This window comes from Saccoglossus kowalevskii, chromosome 16, assembly GCF_978046115.1.
Source record: "Saccoglossus kowalevskii chromosome 16, keSacKowa6.1, whole genome shotgun sequence".
Taxonomy (NCBI): domain Eukaryota; kingdom Metazoa; phylum Hemichordata; class Enteropneusta; family Harrimaniidae; genus Saccoglossus; species Saccoglossus kowalevskii.
In genome coordinates this window covers 32,279,253-32,292,102 of record NC_140656.1, presented here as the reverse complement: position 1 = coordinate 32,292,102, position 12,850 = coordinate 32,279,253, and the positions used below count along the sequence as shown (strand labels likewise).

At 36.8% G+C, this 12,850-nt stretch overlaps 1 protein-coding gene across 1 annotated transcript in view; it reads left to right on the top strand.

Moving 5' to 3' along the window:
* LOC144346426 (uncharacterized) overlaps positions 1-12,850 on the top strand; it is a 106,423-nt gene that overhangs the window by 16,256 nt on the left and 77,317 nt on the right. Inside the window, 7 exon segments of the mRNA XM_085490995.1 lie at positions 247-579; positions 997-1,139; positions 1,375-1,603; positions 2,026-2,192; positions 2,803-2,965; positions 8,501-8,638; positions 12,497-12,679. Coding sequence (XP_085347121.1) covers positions 247-579; positions 997-1,139; positions 1,375-1,603; positions 2,026-2,192; positions 2,803-2,965; positions 8,501-8,638; positions 12,497-12,679 — 1,356 coding nt within the window.

Here is a 12,850-nt window from a genome sequence, read left to right as displayed (position 1 = left end):
AGCGATGGCACAGGCACTGGCAGAACTTCCATTACTAGTGAATGAGACTGTTATCATTCTTTCTAAATAACGACCAATAACAGATGTATGACGACGAACAAAGATATATAATAACGTTGGCATGGAAATACCAAGTCTGCACAAATATGATGTTCATATTCATTGCCGTAGTATACTCATGATTGTTTCACATTATTAACGTAATAATTAATGTCATATTGTAAGAATATCTTTTATCACACTCAGGAATATGGATATGGTGATGTTGTGGCACTTGTCGAGAAGTTTGACCGTATCATCAATAATGTAATCAACAGCGTAAAAGGCACTATTAAAGTCTTCCAAAACCTGCTAACAGTTACCAAGTCGAATATTAATGAAATATTTAATGATTTTGTTGCTGCCATTGAAGATCTACCAAATCGAGTGAGGAACTTGCGGAAGATTGGAAAGAATTTGGTTCGTGTTGTTGGTGAATATAGTGGCCTGCCTGATTTCGTGTCTGATGTTCGTAATGTAGTGGATCGCGTAAATACACTTATGAATGATATCAAGACAGATGTAATGGAATTCTATAATGTAAGTATTCTCTCCACATTTGTTAGATGTAATAATGGAATTCAGGTAACCTTCCTACTGTTAAATCTGACTTTCTTGAAACGCGCGATTGTGAAACACGGCTATTACCAATCAAATGAATTATTTTTCTCGTGTGCCAGTCCTATTAATCCACAGCGCCTTATAAGAACACTAAAAAGATTTCCAAAAAATGTCATGGTATAAGGTGCATAGGGGCATCAATTAGTGTCAAACATTAAATATGGCGTCTGTGACAATTAAAATACAAAGTTTGTGTTTTATGTTTGTATGTGTATACATAGAATATACATTGAAATAGTCAGGGAAGACAAAATGTATAAACAAATATTTGCAAATCTCAAATTAGGAATAATATAATTTCACTTCTGAAATAAAAACTTGAATTTTTCTTTACAGTCAATTGTTGATGGAATAGCAGTTATACTACCATGGGCTGCACAGCAGATAGAAGATGCCATCAAGGCTGCAGCTCAGGCAGTCAAGAAGTTATTTAAATCTCCTCGAACTGCAATCACTGATATTGCAAAATCCGTATATAAGTAAATTTTCGAAACTTTATAAAAGGCTAAAAATTATTTTCTGCAGATTTCTTCTCATAATAATAAATAATAAGTGTTGTTTATCACCGTTGTAGTTGTTGGATCAGACCCATAATTGTGATATCTATTGCCTTGCACAAAAATTGAAAAACAAAATTATATCGGCTTTTGAGAATTGGGTTTTTTGGGTTTGGTTATCTTTGTGTGACAGAGAATTTTTGTTTTGTAAATATAGAATAAAGGCAGCCATTGCTGGAGTGTTTGAAGCCAAGAATAGGATTGAAGAAGCCTGCTTCTTTTTGGAAGGTCAGCGACCTTACTGGTTCAATCTGGACGATGAGATTAGTGGGATCTGGGAAGATATTCTTAATGTCAAAGATAAATTGGAAGATGCTATAGACTGGATCACTGAAGGTGTCTCTGCAGAAGACAACCAATTTGAACACTTCACAGGAGTGTCTTTGGTGAGAATTAATTATGATTTTTTAAACAGCTCTATGGATTTCAAATGCATCATGGGATATGTATTCAATATATTCATACCTTCTTTAAAAGTAAATTCGGATTAATTAATCATTTTTGAAAAAAAAAATGTTTACCCAAAATGACATTTGTGGGAAAGATTTATCCAATTGTAAAACGCAATCTTATGATAATTTGTATAAACAATAATTATAATGAAATATTTATTGCTATGCGACATAATACAGGAAATTATTACTATTTAATGCTGCAATGATGCGTTGGGATGCAACATGTGACATTGTTGTCAATTCATGCGAATTATATGCAATGCAAATGCTACAATGAAAAAAAGATGTATAATATTATTCATTTTCCCCACCGCACATTTGTGCTCAAGATTTTAACTGTATTGTTTTCACAGTCCACTGTAAGGCAACAGATAATAGATGAAATTATTGGTGACTTTGATGATCTCCTAGCTCCTCTCACAATTGTACAGAAAATATCTGAACCATTTGTTTTGGCGTACGAGTCATTCACTGGGACAATAGAAGATATCAAGGAAGGCTATGAAGGAATTAAACGAGCGTGAGTATCAATTAATATTCAAATGGTCAATGCATTGAACGGTTGTTACCATAACTTGAGTGAAATGGACTGACCATGAGTAGGGTGAAATGGTCTGAACATGACTTGGGTGAAATGGACTGACCGTGACTTGGGTGAAATGGTCTGACCATGACTTGGGTTGAATGGTTTGACCACAACAATGTTGAAATGGTCTGACCATGACTAAAGTGAAATCGTCTATTCATGACTTAAGTGAAATGCTCTGACCATGGCTAAGGTGAAATGGCCTGATCATGACTAAGGTGAAATGGACTGATCATGAATAAGATGAAATGAACTGACCAAGACTAGAGTGAAATGCTCTGACCATGACTAAGGTGAAATTGACTGATCATGACTAAAGTGAAATGGACTGACCATGACTAGAGTGAAATGCTCTGACCATGACTTGCGGGAAATGGTCTATCCACGACTAGAGTGAAATGGACTGACCATGACTAGAGTGAAATGCTCTGACCATGACTAGGATGAAATGGTCTGGTCTCATGAATCTACATGCTTAGTCAGAATGTAGTCATTCTGAGTGATATAATAACCTCACATCTCGTCTATAATATCCCATTCCTAGTTACAATGAAGCAAAGACCCTGATTAATGAGATCTTTGGTCCTAAGATGGGTAAAAAGTTCCCTAGAACTATTGCCTATAGTTCATGTGGTGAAGGAGATTACTCTAATACTAACCAAAATACATTGCCAGGAATTGATTTAGAAGCACAAGAGGGAGAAGAGGTAAGAGAGAAATGGATTTTCTTTTTTCACATCCAATCTCAATGTACGTAAAATCTTGTTTAATTGCTAATATATGAATACACAAATGTATTTAACCAAAAACACTAAAGAATATGGGGATAGGCAACTGCGGTATTTGTTTATGTTATGTTTCTTTGGTTTTGAATTGCGTTCAAATATGTAAAAGCAACTTGCATCACACACGTAGAAAAATAAAAAAAATTATAAATGCATTATTCTAAACGAGTTACAAAACGGTTATTATATTACGACATCCTTATTCGATTTTCAAACAAAAATAAATCTACGCCACAGTATATGAACAGTAGTACATAAACTTGTAAGTTGTAAACATATTGGCTACTGCGTATTTTTACAATCGGTTTACATAAACTACTGGGAAAAATGGGATACGGTGGTTGTTATTAAGAATGACCGAACGTCGTTAATACTTTGGTATTACTAACAATGGAACCAACACAAATGCAATCTGCAAAGCTTGGAAGTTCAGATCGAGTAAAAATGATGCTTCCATATATTTTAAATCCTTTTATTTTACATAGCGTCCTCTAGTGTTTGTTTTCTCATTTTATTTCCCCTTGTCTGACAGAAAGAAAATTGTCGATCTCACATGTTTTGTTAGTCCCCGTTCGGACGAAGTCCGAAAACGGGGACTTATAATTCGGTCTCTGTCCGTGCGTCCGTGCGTCCGTGCGTCCGTCCGGAACATATCTCAGAATCTCTTGGACCGATTTCGTTCATTCTTTGCATGTGCCTAGTACTTTATGTGGGACACATGCAGTGGTTTAGCGATTCGATTCAAAATGGCCGACTAGCAGCCATCTTGTTTTTTTTTTTAAATGTTGTATTTTGAACATGCTTTGTCAGTTTTCATTCAAACTTGGTACATATATTATACATGTTAGGATACATGTCCATGACGATTTATTTCACAATTGGATCAAAGATGGCCGACTAGCAGCCATCTTGTTGTTTTTTAAATGTTGTATTTTGAACATGCTTTGTCAGTTTTCATTCAAACTTGGTACATATATTATACATGTTAGGATACATGTCCATGACGATTTATTTCACAATTGGATCAAAGATGGCCGACTGGCAGCCATCTTGTTTTTTGAAAATGTCGTATTTTGGACATGCTTTGTCAGTTTTCATTCAAATTTAGTACATAGATCATACATGTTAGGATACATGTCCCTGACCGTCCGTGAGTCCCTGACCGTCCCTGAGCTCATGAGTCCTTTCCGTGTGTCCATCCATCCATCCGTGCGTCCATCCGTCCGTGCGTCAGTCTGTCCGTGTCATATTTCAGAATCCTGTGGACCGATTCCGTTCATTCTTTGCATGTGCCTAGTACCTTATGTGGGACATATGCACATGCTGTGGTTTAGCGATTCGATTCAAAATGGCCGACTGGCAGCCATCTTGTTTTTTGAAAATGTTGTATTTTGGACATGTTTGTCAGTTGTCATTCAAACTTGGTACATAGATTATACATGTTAGGATACATGTCCATGACGATTTATTTCGCAATTGGATCAAAGATGGTTGACTGGCAGGCATCTTGTTTTGTTTTTTTATGCGGTATCTTGGACGTGCTCTGTCAGTTTTCATTCAAATTTGGCATGTCCATGACAATTTGTTTCAAAATCTGGTCAAGGATGGCCGATTGACAGCCATCTGACTTTTTGGCCTTACCACTATATTTCCACAATTTATGTACTATTTTCATTCGTATTTGGCACATACATCATACATTTCAGTGTGTTTCATAATCAGATCAAAGATGGCCGAATAACGGCTGTTTTTACTTTTGGCCATATTACTACTACACGGAACATGTGTTTTGATGTAAATAAACAATCTGTTGTATATGCCACTTGGAACTCAAGATTCAAGGACACGCTCGCCACAACCCCTCTGCTTTAATATGACGAGCACAAAGAGAAGTTTCAAAAATTTAACGGGGACTGTGTCATTTTCAATGACTTGTTTATAAATGTACTCAGATGAATTGTCATATTTACCAGAACTTGTATTGATTTATAATAACAGTCCGTATCTAATAAGCTGCATCCTATGACACGCCAATCATAATCGTTCAAATCTGTCTTTAAATCGTCTCGGTTTTATGTGAAACAATTTGATAGAAAGAAATATGGATACGATTTTTTTATATTTATTATATAGATGTTTCAATTGTCCAATTTTTGGACCACATTTTGTCGATGTACAACGTACCGGTTAACCTAATTTATCACATTTACAGCATCAAGTATAATCCTATTTATTTATTTTTTCATGTAAATAGTATTTTCGTATATAATTGTACTATTTGTACTTTGAAACTGATGATTAGTTCATAGGAGTTCATTGTCACGAATGTCAAACATTAAATCATGTTTATGTTGTATGATAATTGTTAAATATAGAGTGGCAAGATGTTTCTTTTAGTCAGTACTAGAGAAGCGGACTTTGATAAAACCCGATCTGAACGTTCATATGTGACCAAATGTGGATGTCCGATCTTGTAGGTACCACAGTAAGCCATTAAATAATATTGCACCATGGGAGTTTGTGATCTATTCTGGAGGACGTCGTTTCGCCGTTGCTGGCAGCCTGTCAAGTATGCCAATTTTTACGTGTCTACTAATCACGCGTTTGCAAGTAATGTTAGAATAATGCACTGTGTATTGTCATACAAATCAATGTATTGTGTTCTACGGAATGTGCATCATAAAGATAATTATATTGGCCAATTCCGGCCTACTGCAGTTAACGAGTGGGGAAACTCGCCAGTGAATGACATTCCCGATTTTGGTTCTAAACTGGATGCGCCTTCTAATTTATGTTGCTGGCTACGGATGTGTACTGCGGTGCAAGGGAATCCACCCGGATCACTCTCCTTCTACAAGTTACGAATATTAGAAGATAAACTCTGTAATTGATTGGTATCGTGCTCGACTGCGTGTGCAGCGTGTATTCTACGACTACAGTGCTTCTGACTGTGTTCTATAATTACCGTCGTCGCCACCGTTAGCAGAGACTCGCTGGAAAATACACCGTTATCACGTAAAGACCCGTTTTCATCTACTTTGAAAAAACAGTATGTATGTAGGTAGGGCTGTGTCCGATCGCCAGTATATTATTTGCGTCCGTTGTCTGTTATGTATGTGTGTCTATTAGTTTTATGCATGCATGCAAGATTCTATGTTAGACAATTATGGCTTAGTCTTTTCCACGAAACGAAATGAAACAAAATAAAACGAAACGAAACGAAACCCTAACCCTAACCCTAACCCTAACCCTAACCTTAGATTTTGAACGACCTCAAACATCGTCACGTCCGTATTTCACAGTGTGAAATTTTCTCAGATATTATTGGGCCAATGAAAACAAAAATGTGAGTTGGGGTTAGGGTTAGGGTTAGGGTTTGGGTTTGGGTTTGGGTTTCGTTTCGTTTCGTGGAAAAGACTAAGCCGACAATTATTTACATTATCGATTTAGGCATTTCCTCGTAATAGTATAACGTAATCCACGACCCCTTTATAGAGGGTTTGGCATTTCTTGACCACCCTTTCCCGTGTGGAAATATTACAATATTATTACTGAATTATATTTCTAGTGTTATATTTTTGTGTAACAACACAACGTGTACCCCACTACCCCTTGTAACGGATCAGGCATTTCCTGCCCATCTTTTAGTTGTGTGGAATAAAGTACGTTGTTTAAACCTTTCTCGTGTAGCGTGTACTTGTTTATGTCGCATATAAATTATACAACTGTCTTAAGTTTGAATTATTAAAGAACCCAGTTCACAGGGGTGTTATGGGTGTCATTTGTTTGGAACAATTTGAAATCTTAGCTCAACCCAACTAGCACCCTGTGGCACTCATAATCTAGCAATGAATTTATTCATAAAGAAGAAGCTCAATAAATTAGATATAAAAAAATCATAACTTTTTGAAAAGGTATTTCATGAAAATATCAAAAATGCTTGCACACAGGCCACAGTTTGAAAAGATGCATTGAATCGATACCCATTTTATATATGTATACCCATACAGGACAGTATGGATGGATTTGTGATAGCATTGTAATGTCATTGGCCCATATGTTTTTCCAGATATCAAGGTCTCACACCACATTAATCAATGCGCTGTGGTATAAGATCCCCAAACTGCCGTGAATAGTGTTTAGTACGTCCTATGAATTGCCACAACTTACATCATCCAATATTATAGGAACCACAAGATGATATTGATTAAGATAAAACAATGTACGGGCAAAATTTAGCTTCATCTTGTAAATAACATTTCACATTGTGGACATTAGCAACATGACTGTTATTACTCGTGGATGATGCACATGTAGATATTTGACATGTTAGCACATATTGGTCAGCAAACAAAGTAATATGAATGTGACCATGTTGAATTCATGCAAAATGGGGAAATGTTCACATGCTGATATCTACAGATATTTTTTTCATGACTGACCATGCATTTCAATGTGATATTAACATTAGCTCTGCTTATGAGTCCCTCATGCCTGAAAACCGGTATTTAGGCTATTCAACTATTGGAAAATAGCTGACATATGGACATCTTGAAAAGAAGAATACTGTTGGATTATGAAAATAAGAGATTTGTCCTATTATTATGTATCTTCTTTGCATGACTTTAAAAACTTGCTATTTGTTGTTTATAGTGTAAAGTTGTAAACTGTAAGTTTCAAATATGCTCAACCGTTCTGAAAAGGGAGATTTTTGAATATTTGTTCATATTTTTGAATGCATAATCCAGGTAGCCCTTGCTTGCACTGTATATTAAATGGACAATTGCTACTCGGAATTCGCATTTTAAATAGACAATTCTTTCTGAGGACAAATAGTCGCTAGCAATGATTGCAGAACGTGTCGTGTCATTGATATGCATAATTGCAATCTCACAGGCACTGTTGCCAATAAGGTCATGTAACCAGTTATATGATGACAAGAAATGTCATTGGACAATAAATATGGCTAACACAACAAACTGCTATATATCGTCATATAACCTCATTAATAAGTGTAACTGTAATCTCTCCAGCACTGCTGCAGATAGGGACATGTAAACTGCTACAATGAAGGCATTGGACAAAGTAACAAAACAGATATCCATATATCGTCATTTGTCTTTATAAATATGCATAAGTAAAATATCTCAAGCACTGTTGCAGATAAAAAACATGCAACAAGTGCTATATTGAAGACAACGGACAATAAATACGACTAACTTATAAAATGACTATATGTGGTTATGTTATAGCTACAGTACTATAATGAAAGTATTGGGACATTGAGATATTTGACATACGAATGTTGTATGATGTATAGCCCTAGCACCATATAAATTACCCATGATGCTAGAAACCCGATGCCATGCATTTAAGCATATATAGTTCCGTGACAAATACCCAACTAACAAGACGACTCGTACAATGTACGAATATTTTATTTTAACTTTTTCTCAGCTCACAGCACCTTTCAATGGTGTGATTACTTCTACCGGGAGTAACCAAGTAACCATGGTGATTGGTGCTGGAGAAATGAAGGACACTGAGATTATCATTTATTATGTGGAGCTCTATTCTAATAAAAATGGCATATATGTAAGTATTTCAATTGTAATACATACTCATGCACGGAAAGCAAACTTAATATTGCAGAATGTCATTCTAGTAAGGGCAGAAAAACATTATGTTGAATTCATTTATGGCAGACTAAGCAAATTCTTTGTGTTCTTGGACAGAGTTTTAAATCAGAATTTCGATTAAATGTTATTACTGTCATTCTAAAAATTATTTCAGTCCTAAATATTTCCAGGTTCAGTTATAAAATTTATAAATAGAACACCCTTATAATGAATCTACAATGTTACACCAATCGATGTACATGTCATGAATTTGTTTTTGTGTATCTGTTAACCGACTTAATTAGTTGATTATTAGCCGAATTGCTGTGTTATGTCTGTCATCGTGTAGGTCTATTTGAAGTTTTGGACGGAACTTGGCTCAGTGATTTGGAACTAATTACGAGATATCCGTCGCGATTCTGACAGTTGGTATTCATAGTTATTAATGTAATGAACGATTAATCAAAAGATATGACGTATTCAGTACTTAGTGTGATTGGCTTTATGATTGAAGGTTACGCCCTAGAGTCTTTTTACTGTTTTGTAATTGGTCAGAGTTTTGAAAATGAATAAAGAGAGTTTGAGTTGGTCTTGGCGAATACTCCACGAGAGACGCAGCCTTGGGCAGTCGAGTCCAGTCTGAGTCCGAGAGAGTCCAGGGGCGAGCCTTGAGGCAGTCCAGTCTTGGGCTAGCCTTGGGTCAGCCTTGTGAGAGTCTTGGGGACTTTTCCCCAGGGCGCTGGGTCTTATAGAGTGCTCCGAAAGATCGACTAAGACGAGAGCTGAAACGTATTTCATTGTGTGTGTCTTATTTGACTGTAAAGTTAAAGTGACTTTCCCGATCCCGTACCTCAAGGGGACGAGATAGAGAGACGAGACGAGATTCTCCCCTGACACGAGTGGAGACCCCGAGAGAGAGATTTCCCCCCTGATACGTAGTGTGAGAACCCTGGGCATTGCGTCTTACACACATTGACATCCTGTGAAGAAAAGTGAATTGGCGAAGATGTGTCTTTCTTGTGAACCGAACTAACTGGCTCGATGGCAGAGACGAAACCGCGCTCGACGACTTTACCAGTATGGCACCGATGTACAACGCTGAAGAGATGAAGACTTCTGAACCCCTTCTGAAGGACGCGTATCGTATAGGACTGTATAATTAAGAATTGAGCGACATTAAAGACAAGAAGAAGATGAAAGAACGACCCGGACTAACGCGACGAGAGAAGAAGACGCTATATAGACTTTGAATTAGAACTTTAGCTATCTGTGTATTGCTTAGAGAACCGCTCATTGGACACTGTAACTGACACTGTGTAACTCAAGACGTTGAACTCTTTTCCAGAATCCTAACCCTATTGCTCAGTAATGTAATGTATTGCTGTTTTTTTTCTATTGTTTTTACCGTTTTTTTTGTGATGTTGAATTGTATGTATGTAAGCGCCCAGATCTTTGTTTTGAACTGATATTTAGTGACGTGCGAGGTCCTTTATAACGATTTAAGCGCGCCTCAGTGGACAAGTATTTGCAACACTGTGTTATGAGTTGTGAAGTTTAATGGAGTTTTTATGAGTTTATGAGTACGGAATATGATGGGAGGAATGATGCCCCCACGTGTTTTTCAGAGTTTTGAGATTTGTCGAGTACAGAGATACCGACGTTTTAAGAGTTGTTTTTGTTTATGTGTTGTTTTCCGGAATACTTCTGACGCTTTTTTGAGTTGATAGCACCTTTGTAACGTTTTTTAATGTCTTTTTGAGATGAGAGTTTGGTGCGCTTATATACGTATTGTTTGATATCGCAAGCTTTTGTTCATGATTGACAGGATTATATGTAATTCAGTAGTTTCTATCGTTTTGCTTTTTCCCGTCTTTTTGCCAGAGGAGTAATGTGTTATGAAAGCGACTTTGTCTTTGCATTCCGTTACCACGCCGTATGACTTTTGTTTAGATTAACGACTTGTGAGTTCAGTTGAAGTTTATAAGCGTATATGACAGGAGTTTGATTAATAGCTTGTTGATTCATTGTTTATTAGTTACCGCTTTGCAATGCTTTAACCGAGAGACGCATCCCTGGTAATCACGTGATCATGCTGTCGACTGCAGCGATTGGCTGATCGCTTGGTTACACCGCCACGCCTTAGTTTTTTTTTACCTTTTGATATAGAGTTTGTAACCTTTAGTAACGGAGACAGTGTAGCGAAGGGTTATCTTAGCGAACTGTTTGAGAAAAGCGAGTCGATTGGTAGCCTTTCCCTTGTTTTTTTTTATTCATAACCGTTGATATTTGTGACTTTATAACCATTGTATTTAGACTTTATAATCATTGTACTTAATTAGTGTGTTTTACTCTTTTTGATTTATACCTTTTTCCTTAGTATTGTATTTAACCCGTATGACGATGAGTGGCTGACGGTATCTTTGATTTGTGAACGTGCAATGCCGAGAGGCATATCTCAGTTTGGGTGAAGGGATGTGTCATGAATTTGTTTTTGTGTATCTGTTAACCGACTTAATTAGTTGATTATTAGCCGAATTGCTGTGTTATGTCTGTCATCGTGTAGGTCTATTTGAAGTTTTGGACGGAACTTGGCTCAGTGATTTGGAACTAATTACGAGATATCCGTCGCGATTCTGACAGTTGGTATTCATAGATATTAATGTAGTGAACGATTAATCAAAAGATATGACGTATTCAGTACTTAGTGTGATTGGCTTTATGATTGAAGGTTACGCCCTAGAGTCTTTTTACTGTTTTGTAATTGGTCAGAGTTTCGAAAATGAATAAAGAGAGTTTGAGTTGGTCTTGGCGAATACTCCACGAGAGACGCAGCCTTGGGCAGTCGAGTCCAGTCTGAGTCCGAGAGAGTCCAGGGGCGAGCCTTGAGGCAGTCCAGTCTTGGGCTAGCCTTGGGTCAGCCTTGTGAGAGTCTTGGGGACTTTTCCCCAGGGCGCTGTGTCTTATAGAGTGCTCCGAAAGATCGACTAAGACGAGAGCTGAAACGTATTTCATTGTGTGTGTCTTATTTGACTGTAAAGTTAAAGTGACTTTCCCGATCCCGTACCTCAAGGGGACGAGATAGAGAGACGAGACGAGATTCTCCCCTGACAGTGTGGAGAACCCGAGAGAAAGAAAGATTTTACCCCTGACATACAGGCAACGTTGATGGAATAATTCCAGAAAAATACCTAACACGTTGCGTATAATCTGTAACTACAAATTTAACTTTCCAAATCAGACGAATAGCAAACATGGTGGGGTATCCAAGTTCACTGACAGTATCTTGGTTGAATGAAGTAAACATTTAAAAAAAAAACATTTTTAATATTTGGGACACACATTCCAACATTACATTTTATTTTAATTCAAATATATTTTCATGAATGTTTCATACGAGGCTGTCCTTGAGATAAGGAATAATGAATTGTATTTCGGAGATCTTGGTATGGTAACCGCGGAAACCGGAATTAATTGAATGATTAGTCCTTGTCAGATATCTGAAAGGTTATATCGAATGGAGGAGTTGTCGATAAGCTTTTAAAATGTAGAATTTTTTTTTTATAATTAGTTAAGAAGGACCTTATAGTAAATATATTTTAGAAATTATTAAATCATCTTCTTACTTGCAGGGTATTAAAATACCCACAGCGAAATTGCACCGTCGCTAGACATTTTAATGAGCCGCTCCAGTCAGTGATGAAAGTTTCCCGGGTAGCATTTTATGAATTCTGAGGGAGGAGCATTCAATTAATAAAAATTTACTGTAAAGATTGTGTCTGCATAGCAATATTTAGCATTTATAAACACTTTATATATTCTTAACTATTGTTCTTAGGTTACAAAAGATGATCCTATTGGGACAGTGACATCATCGGGATGCTTTCCAAATATAATACATATTGCTCTTCGAGTTCAAGGGTTACATGAATACATTGACCCCACCAGGTATCTCATGAAACGGGAAATGCCCTCACCAGGATGGACCACGGAATGTGATGACTATATTTTAGTATTCAAAGTAAGTTGATTGTATTCGAACTTACAATCATTCATTCATTTAAAATTGGTTTACTTTGTCTAGCTTTGTCTGGCTGGGCTGGGCTGTCATGTAATGATGTCATTATCATACACGGTTTCGCGATTAAATAAATCAAATACACGTGATTTCACAGCAAGACGCGTGCACTGC